The sequence below is a fragment of the Cyprinus carpio genome, chromosome A4 (genome assembly GCF_018340385.1).
Source record: "Cyprinus carpio isolate SPL01 chromosome A4, ASM1834038v1, whole genome shotgun sequence".
NCBI classification, from domain to species: domain Eukaryota; kingdom Metazoa; phylum Chordata; class Actinopteri; order Cypriniformes; family Cyprinidae; genus Cyprinus; species Cyprinus carpio.
The window spans coordinates 8253282-8277516 of record NC_056575.1 but is presented as its reverse complement, the minus strand read 5'-3'; the positions used below and the strand labels follow the sequence as shown (position 1 = coordinate 8277516).

The 24235-nt window shown below is 34.6% G+C and overlaps 1 protein-coding gene across 2 annotated transcripts in view; it reads left to right on the top strand.

Annotated features, from left to right (window-relative positions):
• Positions 1 to 24235, top strand: part of LOC109079735 (ankyrin repeat and BTB/POZ domain-containing protein BTBD11-A-like) — a 123157-nt gene that overhangs the window by 74438 nt on the left and 24484 nt on the right. For both annotated transcript variants that reach the window (XM_042748890.1, XM_042748887.1), the window contains exons 2-3: positions 5595 to 5744; positions 22535 to 22742. In XM_042748890.1, coding sequence (XP_042604824.1) covers positions 5595 to 5744; positions 22535 to 22742 — 358 coding nt within the window. The remainder of the gene's footprint in view (positions 1 to 5594; positions 5745 to 22534; positions 22743 to 24235) is intronic.

Sequence of the window (24235 nt, the reverse complement as noted above, 5' to 3'; positions counted from 1 at the left end):
ACCTCAAGATGCTATTTAGATCATCTCAAATCATGCTGGAGAACATGATCATCTGTTTTTACATAAAATTGTGGAGTTCATGCAGCTCGAGTGCTGCTGTTGTTAATGTAAAGCAAAAGAGAGGCACACCAAATACTAGGATGTTCATGGTAAATTTTACTCAAATAATAATGTAATTTGTAATGCAAATGAAGGGAAAAAGGAAGAAAAATCAAATCTAAAATAGAAGCATTATTACTGTGGTCTCAGACGCTGTTTATGGTGCCACTCAAAGATTTTGTTAATGTCTTAATGCATCTATACGTAGTATTTTCAGTGTGATGCTGCTTGAAACCAGCATCAGCCTGCGAATAATCCATTTGGCATCTAGCTAATATAATTTACCTGCACTTATAGTGTTCATTTTGCTTCCATCTGGTTGGCTGACATTGTGTTCCTCTCTATTTCCTTATAAAGAAATAAATTGGCTCTTTAAGAAGTGGCAGATGTAGCGGCAGAGGGGGATGATGTGATAGTCTGTCGAAGTTCTGGGTTTACGATCAATGTTGAGGCGTCCAAGTCGTTTTTGGATATCACTTAAATGCCACTAAAACCAGCAGAGAATTATGGGCCCGTCATCATGGCAGTAATATTGCGCATAATGACTGGTCCCCAAAGGCATACGTCTTGGTGTCTTTTAATGAGATTTTAATGTCCATTAAAAGCATTCACTCATTTACTGACTGAAGATGTAGTTTTATCAGTCAGCTGTAGCTATTGTAAATATGCAGATCTGCCTGTACAAAGCATTGCGTTTTAATGAATGATGATGTGTTGTCATCCTATTATCTGAATGGCTGCTAGTAAGGGAGAATGGGGCTAGTTGACACTTTTAAAAAAAATTAAATATTCATAAAAAATGCAGATTATTTGCATTGTTGTTGCTTAGGAAAAAAATACTTTTGACTCAAAACCTTACTGAGACAGTATAACCCTTAATGTGACAACTTACCTCTATCTAATGAAATTTATATTAATTCATTGCATAAGGTGGACTTTTTTCAGCAGGGTTAAAATATTAAATAATCCAATATATATATATATATATATATATATATATATATATATATATAATATATATATATATATTTTTTTTTTTTTTTTTTTTTTTTTTTTTTTTTTTTTTTTTATTTTTTTTTTACTTACCTATTTTTAAACACAGGATATTCTTGTGAATAAATTGGATTACAGAAGCACAGGATTACCTTTAAACTATGAGCAATGCGGTATTCAGGTTAGTGAGCAGCTTATAGTCAGAGAATGTTCTTTGAAAAACTGAAGATTTTGCTTGAGCTCAGCCATATTCTTTGCAAATATTTGTTTTGCCAGATGTTTAATAAAAAGGATATGCTCTATCTTGGCTAATCAAGCGCCACGGACATGGGTACATTGTTTAAATAAAGTATGTGGGGATTCAGTCTTAGAATTATACGAAACCCTGCTATCCATCAGCATGTATTCTGAAGATATTTTTCCAGCTTAATCTCTTCAGACGTCCATTAAGTATCAGTTTAGATGATCGTTAAAAATTGTGTCTTTGAAAACAAGTGACCTCACACCGTTCCTTCAATGGAAAACTCTCTACGTACCCTTTACTTCCCCAGCAGTAATTGAAATGTCTTGCAGCATTTGTATAGTTTTATTTATGCCAGTCTATCAGAAACTAAGTTATTGCAAACTGTTCTTGAGTTTGTGGCATTCTTATAATTCAGTATCCTCTCCCCTTTTAACTGTACAAGTAGAGAAACTTTCATAGTTGTTTAAGAAACAGGGATTTTATATATATATATATATATCACGCTAAGACACATTTGGAGGGAAGTGTTTTTCCACCAGTTGGCCAAGGCCACCATCTTCAAGGGATCGTGGTCTAATTTGTCTCCTCCCACCCCTTTCACCTTTTAAGTTAACCCCAAATCAAGTGAAGAAAATCATTGCTGCAAATTAATATAACCATTACTTCCCTCTCAGTAGAGAATACAAGTGCTGAAGAGAGATAACATGGTTGATGCATGCTGGGGCTGCAAAGTTGGAGCGATGAGAATGTTCCGGCTCGCGTTTTCGTGATTTGATCTGATTGTATGAATATTGCAGGGGAATCTTTTAGCATCTGTAATGACATTAAAAAGTTGATGCACTGAGAGTATAGAGTGAGAGAGAATGAAGAATTTCAAGAGCAGGGTGGAGGGGTCATAAAATATTGAGGCCTGTTTTTTTTCCCCACTGAGTGTGCATATTTTTGGCCCAAGCGAAAGAGTCATGAGAAGATTTCTAGCAATCAAAAACTGTCCATTTCTCTTCCCATGGCATTCTGGGATTTATCCCAGGGTGATGACATCTCGCCTGCACTGCATGTTTTTCCAGCTGGGTGCGTGTTTCTTTGTGTTTGTGTCTGAGAAAAACAGATTGTTAGATATACTCTGATTTGAACACTTAATTTATTTTATTGGAATTTTAACTACGTTATTACAGTTAATATCTGATAACTCTAATTTACTTTACCATATAAATTAAAAATTAAATAATTTAAATGTATATGATATTTTATATTATATATTGTTATATAAAATGTTTTAAAAAATATATATTTTGATACTGTATTTTGTATTATTTATATTACAAAAGTGTATTTTAAAAATAGTTTATACAAATGTGTATTTTAGAAATAGTTTTTTAAAAAATGTATGCAAAAAATGTAGTTAAATATTATTTTATTTGTAAATTGTGTGAATTACCTTATTAAGGCAATACAAATAATGATAAAGAAGTAGAAACAAACATAAAAAATGAGTAAAATTAAAAAAGACTAATTGTTAAATTGCCTTGTAATTTATGTACCAAATGGGCTATCCTAGAATTCCTTGGGTGAACCATCTCAATTGTTTAGAATTCATTTAAAAAAGCATGTTTTTCATCTTATTTTTGTTTATGGTTAGTGTTTTATTTAGCAGTATTAGTTTGTCAATTGTACCACCTACTTTATTATTAGAACATTTTACAGTAAAAACAGATTTTAAAAGCTCAGTTAAGTTGGTATATTAACATTAAATTTTAGTGCTCCTATGTCATTCACCTTTATAAAATTTATTAGGTGCCATCCCATAATGCATGTAACATTGCTACCATATTTTTTACCGGAAAGTTCTGGCAGCCACAGCTGTCAGGTTTTTGTTACAGTCAGAGACAGTCCAGTGTTTCTGGAATACATCATCCTCTCTTACCTCTCACTCAACTGTACGAAAACCTCTAGCAAAATACTACTGTAACTGACATCACCATGCTGCCTTGTGTGATTTCCTGCGGCTTCATTAGGGGCCGCACACATGCAAACGTTCATGCTGTATTGCGGCACTCGTGTTAAAAGAAACTTCATCAGATGAGACAGTCACCCAAAACAAAGCGTTCCCTCACTTGAACTCCCTGCAAAATTCCTTAAAAGCATCATGTCAACCATGAACAACATTGTGTCTCTTGACAAAGCATTCAGCTTGTTTCCCATCTGGCAAATATTGCACATCCTCCATTATGCATTAACTCACTAACCACAAAGAGATCCGCAGCAGCCAGAACTCGCCATGCTAGGTTATTTTAATCATGGTGCTATGAAAACTTCATGAGTTTCTGTGTTTCTTTCCCTGTGTTGTCTTGTGCTAACGGGCGTCATTCAATATACAACAGGATACAGGATATTTACCCACCTCTGGGAGACTGACAACACAAATCCCTTTAGATGAAAATCAAGAGAACAACCTGCTTAAAATAGCTTCCTAGTAGGCTGTTTTGTGTTTCTGTGCAGTGTTGGAGAATGTTACTGTTAAAAACACAGTGTTTAAATATTGTGTTACTTATTATAACATGTAATGTTACAATATGCATTAACATTAAGGTTTATTGAAAATAATGCATGTACACTAGGTTACTTTTTTGTGTTTTAGTCAACTGACTAAAACTCTCCAAAGTGGATTCATTTTGACAATTAACAAGTTACGTAATTTTTTTGAAATCTGATTATGTAACATGTTAGTTCTAACACTGTTTTTATGTATGCTATGCATATTTTTACAACATTTAGTTGTGGCATCCCAAGAGTGGTAAAATACAGTACAGTCCAACAGTACTGAGAATTTTTATCACTACTGTCAGTAGGTGGCGACAGTTAACTGAGTCATTGGAATCAAACAGATTCATTCAGGATCCATTTAGAGGACTGGCTTTATAAGTGAATCATTGAAGTGGCAGTCTTTTAAGCCATTAACACTGGTCCATTATGGAGTGAATTAGATAACTGCCTTTATGATTTGAGTCACTGAATCATTTATACAATTTGTTCGACTCGTTCAACACACTGATTCAATCTGGAACAAAACAAGTTGTGGTCTTTATGAGTCAGTCATTGAATCATCTACTCAACCAATTAATTCAAAAACACTGTTTCATTCTGGGATGAAACAAGTGGCTGTCTTTGTAAGTGAGTCACTGAATCATTTACTTAACAGATTCATTCCAAAACACTGATTCATCAGGAAACAAAATTTATTGATTAGTTTATTTATCATTTTCTTTACAAAACTATTGGAATATATTTTTTTGAGTAAGTCATTGAATCATCTACTCAACCAACTCATTCAACAACACTGATTCATTCAGGAATAAAACAAGTGGTGGTCTTTATGAACGAGTCATTGAATAATTTTCTCAACCAATTCATTAAAAACCCTTATTCATTCAGGAACAAATTCTTTATGAACGAGTCATTGAATAATTTTCTCAACCAATGCAGCGATCGTTTATTCAGGAACAAATCAGATGGCTAGTGTTTTATTTTTGCATTCATAAACACTGATACATTCAGGAATTAAACAAGTGGCTTTCTTTTATGAGTGAATTATTGAATCTGCTCTGGCGGAGCAAATATAGACATCATAACTGACAATACTGTGCCTAAATTGTAAGTTACTCAATATTAACTAGTTTATTGATCTGTTATATAAAAGCAATATCACCAAAGCAATATTGCTTAAATGTTCTGTCGACTGACACACTACAAAGCAAATGGCTAGGGATGTCTGAAAGACAAATAGTTACAGATATCACCCGTTAATTAATACCAGCTCAGAAACACAATACAGTCCCAACGTGTGAAACCTTTAGCTCAGACAGATAGCTGCTTGTCTGTCTTTATTCACCTGTAGCTGAGCTCAATATCCCATCTGTCACTGCCTATTCTCCCGTTCAAACAAAAGCCTTGGCTGCTGCGCTGTGAATTTGATTAGGGTTATTGAATGAACATTGGACGACAAGGGCTCCAGCCAATACACGCTGCTGAACTCACCTGTGGGCGAGTGGCTTGTTGCAATTTGAAAAAGGTCCAACACAAAAATAGCGGTTTTTAATTGCTTCAGGGGTTGTTTGATTTGCCTCTCAAACAATGATAATGTCATAACACTTCGCTCTCAAAGTCTCTTGGTCCAATTGGTCCAAATGTTTTTTTTATCTGGTTTTGGCTCATTCACATGCTTGTTTTTATATTTGATTGTCTGATCTTTGTCCCACAGGTGTATTGAGCCTGCCGGACAGTCTGAACCTGCACCGTGACCAGCAGCGAGCAGGGAAAACCGGAGAGGGCCATGCCTACAGCCAGGCTGAACTCCGAACCATTGAACAGTCCCTCCTGGCGACCCGCGTTGGGAGCATCGCAGAGCTCAGTAAGTTCTCATGCCAAGAAATGTGTGTTGGTGTGTTTTTTTTATTGAAACAGGAAGTTTGGGAGGAAGAAGTTTTAGTTATGTTTTAGCCATGATTTTCTACTTGCATAGTTGCTATTTTCAGCAGTCTTTACTCCAGTCTTCAGTGTCACATGAGCCTTCAGAAATCATTATAATATGCTAAATTGGTGCTCAGTTAGTAATAATCTTTCTTATTATTATCCGTGTTGAAAACACTTATGCTGCTGCTAATATTTAAACTGTGATACAGTGATTTTTTTTTCAAGATTCTGTAATGAAGGGGAAAAAACTGCAATCATTTGAAATAGGAAAAGTCTTTCTTGTAACTTTTGAACTAATTATAAAAAAAAAAATTAAAAAATCATAATGACCCCAAACCTTTGAAGGGTACTGTAAATCCTCAGAAAAAAAAAACATTTTGTACTTTGTATAAAGGTTTATTAGCAACTATTTGTACATGTTGTTTACTCAAAATAAGCAGGTTGTATTAGGGGGAGGGGCATTCTCATTGTAGAGAGCATTTGATTGGACAAAAATCTGTAGTGCAGGATGAGTCATCAGTGTTTTTGGTCTGTTTTTCTGAGAAGAGAAAGAGTGTACATTTTTATAACATGTAATCTACTTAAAGTGAATGTTGTGTCAGTGTTTAAATTTAGTCAAAATATTTCTTCTGAGACCTGTGAAATTTCGCAATGACCTTAGTTTGGCAAACATTCTGTGTCAGGTCCCTGAGCTGTTTAACATCTGGATGATCCACTGAATTAGCTGTTTTTTAGTCTCTTGTCTGGGTGTATGAAGCCAGCGGTCAGAAGCTGAAAGGCCCTACCCTTACTGAGTGGGGTGTGTCTCCCTGAATTGTCCTCGATGGTCGTTAGACTGAATAACAGCTCTTTGTATATTTGTCTTGGTGATGGAGGTTAGCTTGTGTGGGGCAGTGAATTTCAGCGCTTGACTGTTCTGCAGGATTGTGGCCATGGTTATTTTTTAATTATAGTGTTATTTTTTAAAACATAGTGAACACACACAAAACCCAATAATTCAAGATGCAAAAGAGAACACCATCATCCACACTGATTATGTCTCGTCAAGTGTGCCTGCCAAATGAATACATGTGACCCCACTGTGGAGGGGAAATTTGATGTGTGCAAAGGGACTTGAGTAAATTACAGAGTGCCAGTGACCCTTCTGTCACTCTAATCAACATTGCATTCTGCTGGGAAACAGACTTGAGCAATGTGAAACAATAGGGCAAGCATTGCAACCAGGCTATTGCTTGCTTGTTTTGTGTATTAAATTAATTTTGTTTGGGTAAAACTCACAAAAACCCAGAACATTTTTGTCATATTTAAAATTAACCTTATTTTTTATTCTTGCTTCAAGCTAAATTCTTAATTAAGCAGAATTAACACAATTATTATATATATAATTTATAGTATATATAATAAATTAGTATTGATTAGGTGAAGCTCACAAACCCTGTCAAGAACATTTCTGGGTTATATTTAAAATATATATTTTTTATTTTGCTTCAAGCTACATACTTAAGCAAAATTAAGAACAGTTGTTTCCCCTTAATAAATTATGTACATATATTTGTTTGTTGAATTATATATTAATATATTTAAATGTAAACAATATTATATATATTTTTTTTTTATTTTTTTTGTGTGGGTCTCAGAGAATCTCTAGAGAACATTTGGGTCATACTTAAAATAATATATATATATATATATATATATATATATATATATATATATATATATATATTATATATATATATATATATATATATCTAATATATATATATATATTCAACTCAATCAGGTGTAGCTAATCACTTTCTCAATGGCACACAAAGCCAATTGAGTTTCAGCTGTGATCAGCTGTGGTCATTTTGATTAGCTCAGCATGAAAAGAGCTGTCAAAAGATCTCATGAGATAAAGTTGTGGACAGGCACAAGTCAGGAGATGGATGCAAAAAGAATTCAAAGGCTTTATCAATGCCCAGAACCACAGTGAAGTCTGTTATTAAGTGGAAGGTATTTGATAACTCCAAACTGATGAAAGAGCCAGAAGGAAACTGGTCAGAGAGGTGACCAAGAGGCCTACAGCAACTCTGAAGCAGTTACAGGAATGCCTACAGAAGATTTGTAGTTGTTTCATGTGACAACAATATCACAAATCCACAAATGTGTGGCTCATATGGGAGGGTTGCAAGAAAAAAGCCACTCCTCAAGAAAGGCCACATGCAGCATTGCCAAAACACACCTTGAAGATTCTGAAGCAGATGAGACTAAAATTTAATTATTTGGCCTCAACACCAAACTATATATCTGCCAGAAATCCAGTAAAGACCACCATCCAAATAACAGCATTCCTACAGTAAAGCATGGAGGTGCTAATATCCTGTTATGGGGGTGTTTCTCTGAAGCAGGGACTGGAGCACTTGTCAGGATAGAAGGAAAAATGTATGGGGCAAAATACAGTCAAATTTTTGAGGAAAATCTGCTGCCCTTTGCCAGAAAGTTGTCAATGGGATGACAATGACAATGACACAAAACACACAGCAAAACTGAGCACACAGTGGTTGAAGGAGAAAAAGGTGAATGTCCTTGCATGACCCAGTCAGAGCCCAAACTTAAACCCCATTGAAAGTCTGTGGAATGACTTGGAGACTGCAGTCCACAAACAGTCACATCAAATTGAACTGAACTTGAGCTGTTCTGCAAAGAAAAGTGGGCAAATATTGCAAAGTCTAGCCGTGCAAAGTTAGTAGTGACAAATCCCAACAGACTAAAGGCTGTAATTACATCCAAAGGTGGTTCAACAAAATACTGACACAAGGGGGTGATCCTTTTTCCAACTCAGTGATTGTGTTTTTTTTTTTTGTTTGTTTTTTTTAATGACATGTTCGTGTTACATCTTTCACTTGGATGTTCTGAGTTGCACTGAGTAAATACAGCTGGATGAAACAAAAACTGTGTCTGTCATTATTTCAGGCTGCAAAGCAACAAAATGTGATTATTTTAAAGGGGGGTGAATTTTTTCTATATATACCCATATATGTGTGTGTGTTTTTTTGAGTTTTTGTAAGTGTGTGTGTGTGTGTTTTTGTTTTTGTTTTATTATTTTTTTTTTTTTTTTTTTATTGTGGTGTTTTTTTTTTTATTGTATTTATGTTGATTTATATTACAGTATTTTTGTGATTTTAATAGTGCTTAATAGTCATTTATATTGAATACTAAATAGACTTAGATAGGCACAGCACATTAGTTGGATTATTTAGGAAGCTGCAGGGTGTTTGTGTTATTGTATAAATTATTAGCACAGATTTGAGGTTGATGTCATAATGCGGCATTGGTGATATAACCATGCATAATATTAGCTGTTGCGCCAACAGATAAGGCATAATAATCAGCTATAATTGACTTTTCCACCTTTCCAGTCTTGTCTATACAATGTACAATAAGCATTTATATATTGACAGCAAACCCTTCAAAAGCCACCTAATTGACAGTTAACTAATTATGGCTCATTTTCACACTGAGTAATGAAATATAAAAGCCTGGATTATGCATTAGCTATTTTGTTGTTGTTGTTGAAAAGTCCCCATGCATTTTCATTTTCCCTGTTGAATCTTCTCAGTTTTGGCTGTGTGAAATATCGTTTATGTCTGCTCTAATGATCTCACAGTGTCCTTATCACAGTCCGGTAACTGTCAGTGTGGTGTAATGCAAAACAGTACTCGTTAGTGAGTGTCCAGCATTTTTTATGAGCGTCCCGGCATCTCTCTGTGTGAAACCACATACACCGCTGATGTTAAAAGCATCCGTTAGGCAAATGAACTTGGAAACATGATACATTGTGGGCTGTTAACAATGAGGCCGACCCATTACAAACTCCACTGTGTTGAAGGCTGCTTATGTTATGATACAACGTTTTAAAAGGTCGTTTTTTAAGCTATACACCAGTGACAATTAAACAAGCACATACTTTTATAGTAAATGTCTCTAGAGTTCACTTTCGCTTTCAATCCCCCGTGCAAAAATCATCCATGGGTTTTTATCCTATTTATTTCTCTCAAAAATAATCAGAATTATTTTCTGTTTAAATGCTGGTGCATGAAAACTGTGAGAAGCAGCTCCCTTTACAATATGGCTGTAATTCAGACATCTGTCTCTCCACTCACTCCAAAAATCCCCTGAAGAGTTCGGCCTGCACTGAGCTTTCTTATTGGTTTACCATAATTCCCAGCTTTATTTATTTAGTTATTTATTCAAGCCTTGGGCTATATTGAAAAATCTCCAATACATGCTTTTCTGGAGCTTATAAAGTCCAGAATAAACTTTTGCTTTCAATATTTGGGCTGAAACAAAATGAAGCATGTGAAATATATTAGTTCCATTTACCAGAGGCCTTTAGATTATGCATAGGAAATTAGCAATTAAGGAATATTAATCAATCCACAATCTTGACAAGACATAGAGAAAACCCCTCACTGCTCTTGGTGGGATAACTTAAGTAGGTTTATTATTAAGTCTAAATGGAATATGAACATAGTTCTCAAAAAAATAAAAAATAAACTGAATAGCAATGATTTTAATTATAGACCTGCAGCTCAATTAGACTATTATGTCTAATAGTCATTTAGTAGACTGTTGACCTTTATTTTACTTTTATATCTGTAATATTTTTCATCCTGTGTAATTCCAATGTTTTAATATGTGAGCTTAATATGCAACACAGCCAATTAAGAGTTGGTTGTGACTGATTTGGCTTCATGGAAATGCACTACATGTCAAGTTTATAAGCTAACCGTTTTTCTTCTTCTAGTTATAGGTTTCTAAATTATAGCTATTATATATAGCAGAAAATTTTCCTTTTTTTTTCTAGCTAACACTTAAATGTCACCAGCAGTATTGATGATAAGGATGTCCAGTGTCAGTGAAAGAAGTGAAATCATCTCCATTTTGCCTGTAAATGAAGATGGCCCAATCAAGCCCCTTTTTCCCCATCCTCTTTGATTTTTCCTGATGGGCCTGAGCCACCCGAAAACACACCAAGTGCCACTTCAGTATCAGAGCAGCTGTTAAATGCTTAGCAAGTTGAGGCTAATTCACACTGCACTAACAGACACCGACCAACACCAACGGACATCAGTGTGCTACTCTTGTCAGCATCTGTTGGCATTGGTCACTACTTGTTTTTGGGGTCGTAGAATATCTGAGAAGTGACATATTGTAATCTAGTGATTTTCAACGTTGGTTGGTGGCTGTCAGTGCAGTGTGATTTAGCTTTTAGAGTAATATTAAGTCTGGGTGAAAATTTAAGGAACAAGAAAAAGAAGAAAAAAAAGGTTATGCTTTAAGTATTTTTGAATTACATCTCTTATGTGTCTCTCATATTATTGTGACATATTACAGTTTAAAATAATTGAGGATTTTAATATTTAAAATAGCTTATATTTTAAACACCTGCAGAAATCATTCTAATATGCTGAAACATTTTATATCATTATCAGTGTTTAAAAAAGAAAAAATTCTGAATAGAAAGTTTGAAAAAACAGCATTTATTTTTAAAATAGTTTTTTGTAACTTTATAAATGTCTTTTCTGTCACTTTCAGCCTAAATTGTTTCTTTTCTTTTTCTCTTTCTTAAAAATTATACTTTCCCTTAAATTTGTCCTAAATGAAGAATGATCAATGATGTAATAATTAAACCTTATTGTGAAAAGTTAAAAAGTCATTTTTTTATATATAGATCTGCCTAAGGAGGACTTCAGTGAGATTTAAGCTATTCACCTGTTTTGTGAGAGAGAAAAAAAAGTAACTTCTCCAGTTTTTACAAAAGACACAACGCTTGCCCTTTGGACTGCTTAATAATGGTAGTTAAGCAAAGCTAAGAAAAACTCAATGTGGAAATTTGCAAATGTGGATGCTAAGACATTTTTCCCCAGATATTTTCTCTCCGTTTTTAAGGACTCCATGTCCTTTAAACCTGACATGTCTAACATTTCCTCATTACTTATTTCTACCTGCTGAGATACACAATTTCCCCTCTGACTCCTTGACAGCAAACTGTGGGACAAAAACACGGCTATTTGCTAAACACACACTCACATACACAAATTTACACGTACATTTAGATGTACACAGCCCCTGGGAAGTTGATCATCTGTCTGAAAGCTTTGTGTCTAAAGGGTACATGCTCTGAACTTTACTAAATCCTTGTTCAAACAATTTTGTTAGTAATCTAAATGATCAAAGAGCACAAAGGGAAAATGCCTACTTGATTCTTTGGTGCAGAAAACAGATCATAGGATGGGACTAATGAGAAATACTGTATGTCTCATCCTTTTTACAAGCAAGAAAACAGCTGAAGTATTCACTACCAACTTTTAGGATAATATATGATGTTTGAAGCTACAAGATCGAATTATCCAGTTTTGTGGACTTTAATCCTTATGTATTTGCTTTGTTGCCTTTTACACATTAGTGTGTTCCTAAACTTTGACTAAACTCCCATTTAGCAAATATGTGCATGTAAAATTTACACACTTTCTCTTTTAGTAACGTGGAGCAGAAATATTGATAAGTCATCCTGTTACACATTTTTGTCCAGTCAAATGCTAGGATAAGAATGTCCCTAAATAACATCTGCAACCGATTAGCAAGTAAATATCACTGGTGTGATGTAACTACAATATGTTTATTATTTAATAATAATAAAAAAAGGGAATGAGCACCTATATATATAGTATGTCCTGTCTCACCTTTCTGTTTCAATAGGAAACTTGTTAAAGATTTGCAAGTGCATTTCAGAACTGCACTAGTAAAGACTCTGAGAAGACAAGCCTCTTTTTTACACTCTGATGCTTACCAGACAGATAAGGGCAATTGAGTCATTATTTTCATCTGCACAATCTGCAGCAACTCCTAACCTGCCACTCTTTCTGCAGGCTGCCCACTGCTGACAGACCTCAAAGAGCAAATTGTGAAAAGAAAAAAAAAACAATGTGCTGCAGGCACCTTTCAATGATCACAATTAAAAGGGCATTGTAATTTAATAATAGCTGGAAGATTTTATTCTAATTAGTTCACCTTATTAGCCTGCACCTTATACAGAGCATTGTACATGACATGCAAATGATTCAAGTGCATTATTCCATTGCTGTCAGGCTTAATGTAAGCCTCCTGACAGTTAAAGTTTGACAACTCTCATGTTACTCAGGATAACTGCAAACTCGGCCGATATGGCACATGATTGTTTTTGATTTAGTGTAATTAACATAGCATGCATCAGCATGAGCACAGAACAGCTGCTAATTTAGTATAATTGCTTGTAATACTGAAATGAATGTGTTAGGTTGCTTAACACTTTTGAAATACATACATAATATAAAATTGTGATGCTAAAACATGTCCTAATCAGGTGTGACTCAAAGTGAAAATCTTTTCTGTTTTTATCCTAATCAGCATAAGACATTTTGGTCATCTTTTTTTTTTTTTTTTTTTTTACATTGGTCCAAAGGTGTTTGTTAAGCAATCACAAGATACTGTATTTGAAAAGTTTAGTCACACAACAGTTTGGTGTTCAGTGTGGACAGGCAAGGTTGTTGCTGGATCAGCTTGTGTCAGCAGGGAAGTTACATGCTTGAGTTTTATGCATTATTTTTATGACAACACAATATGAAATATGCATGTACCATATGTTTGAATATTGATAATATAAATGTGCACTTGAGCTGTGCTCCCTTCCAGAAAATGAGATGAGAGACTTCAAATTTTAATGGAGGCAAACGTCATGTGCTGCCTCAATGGAAAAAAATATCCCACGAGCTGTGCAGGAGATTGCATAGCAAGGTGCCTTTATTTCACGGTCAAATGAAAACCCGGTAATTATACTGAGAGGGAGTAATTATACAAGCTCCGACACTATTTCCTGCTGCTTTCACATTGGTAGTTAATACTGAGACACCTCCATTTGTCACGTTTGTGGAGACAATCTTTTATGCAGAAATTTCCTTTGGCTTCCAGCTAGGACTTGCAAAAGATCTAAGGGGAAGTTGTTGTCAACACAGTTGCAATTCTTTTCAGTAAAGCAATTCCATTACGTGTGTGACTCAACATTTACGTATTAGGTTTAAAGGGAAAGTTCATCCAAAAATGAAAATATACTCACCTTCAGGCCATCCAAGATGTAGATGAGTTTGTTTCTTTATCAGGATCTATTCATTGGAACAGATGTGGAGAAATGTAGCTTTACATCACTTGCTCACCAATGGATCCCCTGCAATGAATAGGCACTGTCAAAATGAGAGTGCAAACAGCTGATAAAAACATCATAATAATCTACAAGTAATTCACACAATTCATGTCCTTGTGAAGCAAAAAGCTGCATGTTTGTAATAAAAAATGGCTTCGCTATCCATTATATTGCTTTCTCCAGTGAAAAAGCCTTGTCTGAATCAGGAGAGAAATATCAGCTCAAGCGCTGATTTCTCCAAATCTGTTCAGATGAAAAAGCAAACTCATATACCTCTTGGATGACCTGAGTGTGAGTAAATTTACAGCAAATTTTCATTTTTGGATGAACTATTCCTTTAAAGACATAGTTCACCCAAAAATGAATTCTAAAATCCATATGACTTTCTTTCTACTGTGGAACACAAAATAAGATATTTAGTATTTTGTTTTTTATGTTTGAGCAAATCCTCATGACTTTTGCACACTTCCAGAACTATTATGTAAAAGGGCATTTAAGAACAGTGTACATGAAGGACTCCCCTGCGTGCCTCAGAGGTTTGTTGTATAAACATTGCTAATAAGCATCCTCAGACCCAGGTCATCTTAATTCTTCCGTCTTATTTCCCAGCACTCAAGAGCGCTGCTGAGTGCACGTCTTTCATTATTCCCCATGTCACCTCCAGAGATGAGTTTTATGAGATGAGTTGTCTTATATCTTACATCTCAAATTATTTCATCATAAAATCAGATTTGGGGGCATAAAGGTAAGCCAGCCTGCCACTCACTAATCCTACTCTGGCTCCTTGGAAACCACTGCAAAGGTTTCCCTTAAGGAGAGGTGCCATCATATATGCATAAAACATGAGAAAAGCTTAGAAAGCAACACCCCTGGCAGCTGGAATCAGGGTTTAGGGTTGCTTTAGGATAAATAAATTTACGTGAATCCCAAGTTCTGTGTTATACTTTGTGGTTACTGTGTTTTGCTTGCCTTTGGTAATATATGTGATTAATTAAGGATTATACAACAGTTTGTTCCGGTCCTCAAATTACAGTGCATCTGGGATTTTTACTGTTTGTACAGTATCACTCAGCTTGTCTGTGTTTGCGCCTTCCAGACAGTCTGTGTATTAGTGCTGGGGATTTTTCAGTGACTCTTTCTGCAAGTTACATTGATTTGCCAATAGGTGGCGACAGGTGACTGTATTATTAGTGAGTCAGTGACTTATCCACTCAACTGATTCGTTCAAGAGTGCTGATTAATTCAGGAACAGAAACAAATGACCATCTTTATAAATCTGTCATTTAATCATTCACTTAAATGATTCATTCAAAAGTGCAATTTTATTTAGGCACAAAACAAGTGCCTATCTTAATAAATGAGTCATTGAATCGCTCACTTAAAGAATTAGTTAAAAAATGCTGATTAATTCAGGAACCGAAAAGTCAAGTATGACGAATGAATCAAATGCTGAACGAAACAATTCTTTAACAACACGCAATGGTTCTATTGTAACTTTGTTCTGAAATATTTCCATTGGTGGAGCAAAACTACACAAAGTAACTGGCAATATTGTGTTAAACTGTAATTCACTCAATATTAAATTGTTTATTGAATTGTTGTACAAAAGCAATATCACACTCGCAGTTACAGTGTGACAGCACAGATAAGCAGAATGACACAAGCAGTTTGTCAAATCAAATTACAAGGCTTGAACTGTTTTATGACTGCCATTAGTATATAGTATCTGCACTAGGAGGTTGTAGTTATGGCTTCCCAGAGGTGGTTATTTGTAATGGATGTCATGTTGTAAATGTACCCATAGATGAGACACTCTGTGCTTCTGGCCTCTGGGTGATGGATATTGTGAGTTGCCATTGTTAATGGCGTCAAGTCCTCAGCTAGATGAATCATGGCCTGCAGTGATAGTTTGCCTTTATAATTCCGGTCCACACAGCCACATAAGGTGGATGAGGCAATCATCATTCTCTGGAGGATTCAGTATGACGGCCTCCAGAGAGCATATGCATACGCAAACACACTGCATAATTTTGTTTGTGTATGTGTGTGACTTTTAAATGAAGGCACCTGTTTCAGTGACACATTTGCTGACTAGTCAGGCATAACCAGTGATTCACCGGCCTTGATCTCTTACAGATTGCCTCACTTATAGGTAGACCATTGTTGGCTTTGACCTTGAGTCAAAATCAGAATGGCTGATGGTGAGAGAGCGTTTATACTGATAAACAAAACAAATTAGACTAAAAAAGAAGAGAAATTTGATTAAAAATCAGCAACATTTATTGCTTTTGATCCCTGTGTAATTGCTCCACTTATAGTTCACCCAAAATATAAATTCTGTCTTCATTTCCTTACCCTTACGCAGTTTTGAAGTTTTATAACTTTATCTTTATTGTGTGGAGAGAGAGAAAATATTCTTAATGTGATTTTTTTTTTTTTGCTTTTTTTTTTTTTTTTTTTTATTTTGTTATTTATTCTAGTGTATATTAACATTTTATGGTATTTATTAATTTTATTGTTTTTATTATTTTTTTTTATTTTCTTTTTATTTTTATTTTTTTTATTTTGTTTTTTTGATTTTTTTTTTCTTTATTTGTATTTTGGAATTTTTCTTTTTTTTTTTTGTTACTTTTTTATATAATATTTATATTTTTTGTTTTAGCTTTATTTCAGTTACCAAAAAATATTTTAATATTTTTAGTTACCAATAACAACACTATTACAGTCAAAGTTTATCTATATAGCACCACAGCCACGGCTGACCAATGTGCTTTACAGAGTATCATAAAACATAACAAAAATAAAACAGAGAGAGAGAAAAAATAAAATAAAATAAAAAACAGACATCGTTCCTAAAATACATGACCAACAAATTACTGATTACAGTGACGGTTCATATCAACTACGGCTGCTGCAAAGCTCCAAAAGTGCAAATGAGCCCAATAAAAGTATTCCATATGACTCGTGCACATAATATTACCTCTCCAGTGAGCTGTTAACTGATACAATCATTGAGTCTTTGAGTTGAACTCAGATAATAATAATTCATTCTTTCACTAGCTCAATTTTCAGTGAATAAATTGTATAGAAGACATGCATAATCAATAATAACAGAATTATTTTAATAATTTGAACACTTCTAGACTAAATAAAATAAATATTCGCTCCTGTCTTTATTTGTCAGTAAGGCCTTGGTGAGCTGTATGTGAAGTGTCTCAGTAAGGTTGAGGAGATTGCCTGGCTCTGTAAATGCCCTCTGAAATAAACTTCTAAGGGGCCATGCTGCTTTGACACCAAAAGGGACAGTTTCAGTCTTTCGGCTTTGACTTTGTCCTTTGGCGTCTCTTTGAAGCTTCAGGTTGTGGTTCATCATTATTAGATTGCATCCTACTTAAGATTCAAATCATTGAAGGTCACTTTCAATGATGGTTTCTGATGGTTTCTTGTCCATAGTGAAAGATAATATGTTTAAGTTAACATGAAATGACATTTGCAACCTATTTTGCAACCAAAAAGTGCCACACTTCCATATTAAAACGGGATGTTCAAAAATATAGACCAGGACTTCATTATATCGGTCAGAAATTGATTGGATTGTGAAACATGCCGGCTGGTGACTTGAGCCAAAACTGAAAGTTGCACATATTGCAGAAAAGGTGGTAGACCATCTTCAGTTAGCACTCATTTACCTTCAAAGATTCTCTCTTTCAATTTTATGCAAAACTATACAGCAAGAAATAAAAAAGTAGAGTATTATGCCTCAATATTGCACTTGGCAGAGTGGATGGGCTCGCGGGGCATCTCTGCGGCATCATATTCAACGGGGGTGTGATCTCTTCCTCATAATTACACCTCCTACTCCAGCATCTGCTGAAGGGAGGAAAGAGAGGGAGTTCCTCCGAGTCATTCTTCATGATTAATGCAGGTGTTCCTGAGAGGCCTTTTGGGAACGACCGGAGAATAATTACCACAAAGTATAAAGACGTGAGAATGCCTCCGCTCTCTCCCCTCTTCTGACACCCTCCAAACTACACCAGCCGCCAAAGAGCAATTAGACTAGAGAAGGCCATGTAGAGGATCTATCATTTAGGCTGCCTGTTTCTCTGTAGCAAGAGAAGATGGGAGTAAAGGGGAATTTGTGGATCTATAATTGGAGCAATTTCAAAGTTAAATCACACCCGAAAGGCTTAGGCTGAAAAAACGAGAGACTCTGTTGTATTGTGGTAAAGAGAGGAGTATGAGGTGTCAAACTAGCCTGGAAATGTGGGCCAGCTTTGCCATTTGTCAGCAGATGTTTTGGAGCCTGTTGTGTGTCTATTATAGTAGTGTAAACTAGTTTTTTACATTTTAGGAAGACATTTTGAGTGGTGCTTGCCTGTGCAAAATTGTTGTGGGCAGTTGCCAAGGCATTGCTAGCTTGCCAAAGATTTTCTTTTCTTTTTTTTTTCTATCAATTTGTCTTTTTCATTTAGTTTTTAATCATTGGTTGTTGTTTTTTTTATTTTTAATTTTATCTTAGTTTTTTTTGTTGTTTTTTTTTGCTGCCAATGTAGTGTTTAATAATATTGTGCTTAAAATATTTGTAAAAATGTAATTGTTAAAAAATCTTAATTAATTAATAAACGTAAAAGTTCATGTTTAAATTAAAAAAAAAATTTCGCTTTTTTTATTTCAGAAAATGTGTTTTCATTTTAGTTTTTCTTAACCATAATTCCTTTCATTCTAACATATATAGACTGTATATGAGAGAGAAGATCTGTAACGTGTATGTTTAATGGAGACAAGTTATAAAAATAAATAAATAATCAAAAAACAAAACTTTAAAAAAATAATAATAATAAATAGATTTTTGACCACCTTTATTTTATTTTAATTTGTTTTGGACTTTAGTTTACTTTTAAATTTTTGATTTAGTTTCAATTTTAGTTTTTGTTAACCATATTTACACTGATTCTAATGTATATAGAGTGTATATGAGAGAGAGACAATTTTCACATTTGCATGTTTAATGAAGGCATGTTATGAAATGTAAAATATATATTCTTTATCAAATTCTAACATTTAGTTGTGGTCAATTTTATTTTAATTTATTTTGGAGTTATTTAAATGTGTCTTAGTATACTTTTCAATTTTTCCAATTAAATTGGTTTATATTTTTAATTTCAGACAACTGTTTTCATTTTAGTATTTGCTAACCACAATTACACTAATTCTAACATATATACAGTGGATGGTATACAAGAGACAAGATACTTAGAGAACTGAATCCTTGTGATGTCTTTTTCTTCTCTATTATGTTGGTCAGTTCAGCACTGTTGATTAGATTTAATTGTGATGGAAATGACACCAGATCCACAGCTACTGGCAACTGATTCTTAGTATTGTGACAGAGCAGTCATATTTTCTGCTGATGCCGTATGTCTTCTTCAAAAAGGTCACCAGCTGTAAAGCTCAGCAATGGTGAGTATGAGTGCTATTCAGAGGTCTTTCCACTCCTCTGGCCTGCAGCTGTGCTCCTCACACACCCGTGAGCTCCAGAGGTGATTCACAGGTCACATTTCAGCTGAGCCAAACCAATTGAGGAGCAAGGGCCAATGGGGTCCAATAATTTTTATTTAATTTAACAAAAATTTTATCGCAATCAAACAACAGTGCCCCTGCAGCACTACACCAGAACCTTTTATTAGGTCAACACAATGACACATAGTATTGTTTTAAGAGATGAAACGCTTCAAATCTGATGTAACTTGCAAATCTGCTCATTGAATTGTGCAGATTTTAATTCTGTCCTGGCTGTTTTCGTCTGTTATTTCAGCTTCTCGTCATCCTTGTGCAGCTCCAAGTCAGTGACATTTCACCTTAAAGCAGCAAAAGCCAAAATAGTAACTTGTTCAGGCAAAATGTACAATGTTAACAGTAACTCCCAGGGTGGACAGTGGTCACACTGGAATCAAATCTTTTCGGATTCTTGCTGAGAGAGTTATTCTTTTTTTGCACACTCTGGTACAATCAAGCGAAGGCTAGCTTCAGATGAATGGTGCTTGGCAGAGCTTAAAAGAAGTGTTTCAGACCATCTGGACAGGTGAAAAAATGTGTGCTTCTGTTCATGAGCAGTCGAACATGCCAGTCTTCTGATGATGGGTTTTAAGCACTTTTTCATACAAGGCTTGAGAGAGATTTTATATTCATTTGAATCTTACTCTCAAACAGAGCACTTTAAGAGTACAATAATATTACTCATAAAAAGTAACTAATTACATTCTATTGTTCCTTTTTTAGGGAAAGTGAAGCATTAAATATTAAGATTGTGACCCTCTATCTTCCTTAGTGGATGAGTTTTATGTGGCAGGATATTTGTACACTGGAAGAGTTATTTATTTATTTAATTGTTAATAAAAAAGAGCTCTCATTTTATGTATTTGGTTAGATGTAAATGAAAAAATGGCTCTATTTTATTTATTTATTTATTGATGCACGCATGCATGCAGGGTAAGTTGAAAATAAAATGCCTGAAAAAAATGCCTGGTTAGCATGAAAAATTACAATACCCATTATATACAGTATATCTATACTACACCTCAAATATACTTCTTTTTATATATATGTGTGTGTCTATATAATGTGTGTGTACTGTGTATATTTATATGTATATATAAATACACAAACATACATGTATATATTTAAGAAATGTTTACCTCTATCTATCTATCTATCTATCTATCTATCTATCTATCTATCGATCGATCTATATATAAGGGCTGTCAACATTAACACATGCCATTAATTCAAAAATCCTTAGTACATTAATTTAATGCAATTAACACAAAATTACTGAAGCACAATTTATTTTTCTATATTTCTAAGTTTTCAGTCCAATGATCCATAAAAGAATGCATTCAAATAAGTTAAAAATAGCGCTCATGTAAAGAAAACCAGGCTGATTTCATCAGAGATGGCAGAAAATACACTGTGAATTGCATATAAACATAATATACACTAGGTATAAATATATATATATATATATATATATATATATATATATATATATATATATATATATATATATATTTTGTGTGTGTGTGTGAACGTGTTAAACTAGATAAATTGTATATAATATGTGTGTGATTAATCGTGATTAATCACACAAAAGGGTGTGATTAATCAGATTAAAAATGTTACTCTTTTGACAGCCCTAATATACATACGTATACACACACATACATGCAAATTTAATATAAATAGGTAATATACTTTACTTACTGCTTAAAGAAAATCTGATTATGTATGACATGTTAACGCTGAACTCTGCTTTCAAACATTTAAATTCTTTAAAATAAAAAAAAGCTCTTATAGGGACTATTAAAAACCTATGCCTGATTGCCTTCTTTAAACCAGCTGTCCTCTATAAAATTTGAATGAGGAGTGAACTTGGAAAGAGAGTAGATTTGCTCTTGATAAGGCTTTAATTTGGATAATTCACAAGGCCATTATAGAGTAGCACTGTCAGTGTAGCTGTGTGTAAGGAGGGGTGTGGGTGTGTGTGTGTGTCCTAAAGAGAGAACGAAATGAATTGTTTGTGTTTGTCTGATGGCGAGTGATATTCACCAGCTGCTGCCTTAGTGTTTCATCCAATAAAACTAAGAAAACAGCACACACACAGACACAAGTTAAGGTTTAAAACAGAGTGTACAGACTTCCTTTTGCGCACATTCTCAATAATTGCAGTGTGTTTAGACGTTGTTGTTTCTAACTGCTGAAAATCCCAAAGAACCAATTAAATTTTCCCTTGTTTTGCCAAGAAGGCTCAGTGATTCATCCAAGCTAATAATTTTATCACTAAAGTTAATTAGTGTATATATGTCAATATATAATAGGTCTCACCAACTAATATCTTAACACATTCCATGTTTCTGTCTAACAGGTGCATTGTTTTTTTTTTTTTTTTTTTTGGTTGGTTCTAAATTTAAGGGCAAATTTATAAGAAACTATTTGATGAATAGTGATTACTTTTGAAAAGTGTGTTTGAAACCCAAGCTCTCTTCCGCTGGATTAGTGCCTTATCAAGCACTTTAAACTTCATGAGTGTCTGTTATAGAGATTAGATGTGCTAAATTCAGAGAAGAACTGCATATTTTCAGATTCTTCTGTTTTTGTTGAAATTTTAGCTTTTTTTCAGTTTAAGGTGTAATAGAAATATTGTGACATTTTGACACGTTTCATTTCCATAAGATGAGCAATATCTTCGGTATCCCCTGTACCAGATTTCAGTGAGAAAGGGGAAAGGTTGTTATCCTCTTGCTGTCATTTCCTTCTTTAATGAATGTCTACCTGTCAAATGTCCCACTGTCTGTGTCTCTTTGTGCATGTGGTGATGTATTAGGCCTCTAGTTTTATGTCAAATACTGTGTAAAAGCTTTATTTGATGCAAAGCCACAGTCTTGAGGGGGTCTTTGTAAAAGTACATTCTCATTCATTCAACCGCATGTCTTTACTGCCCCCTGTAGGTGACCTGGTGTCTCGTGCCATGCATCACCTTCAGCCACTGCACATCATGAACTCCAGCAATGGAACGCCTGTACACCAGAACTGCACTGGCACCATGCACTGGGAACCGGAAGCCCTCTACACGCTCTGCTACTTCATGCACTGTCCTCAGATGGAGTGGGAAAACCCTAATGTTGAACCCTCGAAGATCACCCTGCACACTGAGAGGTAAGAGCATGCTGTGTATTAGAAGCATGAAAGTTGCTACTGTATGTCACGGTAATGCAGTTAATTAAGGCAGTGCAAGAAGTCATATAGGGCTCATGCAGATAAATATTTCTAATATTTAATTTGTGGTGTTTGCTAACGCAGCCATCACTAGTATTACTAGCAATATCCAAACTGATTATTTGGCTGTTATTTTGATCATAACCATGCCCTGCTTGACCATTCATCTTTGTAAATAGGTAATGCACATTTTCAATTTTCAGTTGTTGTTGTTGTGTTGTAAAAAAAACATATTTACTCAAAATTCAAAAACAATTGAAAATCATATATAATAAAAATATAGTGAATATATTTTAAAATAATTAAATTCACTCATTTTGTATTTTATGTAACTTCATTTTATTTTACATATTTTCTCAAAATTCACAAAAAAATTAAAATGCGCATTTTTATTTGATAAAAATGATATATGTTGTAAACAAATTATATATAATATAAATAATAAATATGATAAAAAATAAACATACAAAATACATTGTAAATACATTTTAGTATTTAAGTCATTAGCCACCCTTCTTTTCTAAATATCTGTATTGGCCAGTGAAAACAGTACATTGTTTACTAATTTTCACTAGCTCTAAGAAATATCTGCTTCAGTGCATCCTGAAAAATACATGACTTTTAAGTCTTTTCGCCTGGCAGATGATAAAACAGCTGAAAAATCCATGAAAAAAAAAATGCTTAAGCAGGGACCTGTGCCTTATCTATGCACACCTAGAAAAAAAACACACATAGCAATAAGAAACAACCACTTTAAACACCTTGGCAAGGCTAAACAGCTTCCGGTACATGATGGTGGCGACATTTTGTTCAAATGACATCTAGTGCACTGTTGCTTTGTGCAATGCGTCCTTTTTCTGTATGTCAGTTTGTGCCCAAGAGTTTTTCAATCACCATGGGGTAACTAAAGACCGCATTCACACTATAAGGGCACATGGATGCCAAGGAGAACGTGATTTAGACATAATCTTTAATTCCCTTATGCAATGTTGTAACACAATGAAAATACAGTAGAACTCTATAACTTCTGTTGGAGGAGAGCGTTAATGGATTGTCACGGAGTTATGTTCAGCATCCGCTCCACATCGATAAATCCATCAGGACATCTCGTCCCAGACAGTCCCACATCACTCAGATGTGATAAAAAGCCCCCTATCCAAGGACCCTGTGGGACGCCCATGCAATGCTCGACAGAATAGGTGCATCAGCGAGCTGCCTCCTTCTCCAGGGACAGACAGTCTGCTCTATTATATTCATTTCTTTCTTGGCCTCTCACAGAAGAATGAGAGAGTAGAGGAAGAAAGAGAGAGGGAAAGATGAGAGAATGACAGAAAAAAATCAAATAGATGGTAGATGAGGATAGAATAAAAATGAATGGGGGGGTAATGAATAGAGATGGAGAAAGAAAACAAGAGATCAGAGTGAAGAAGCGT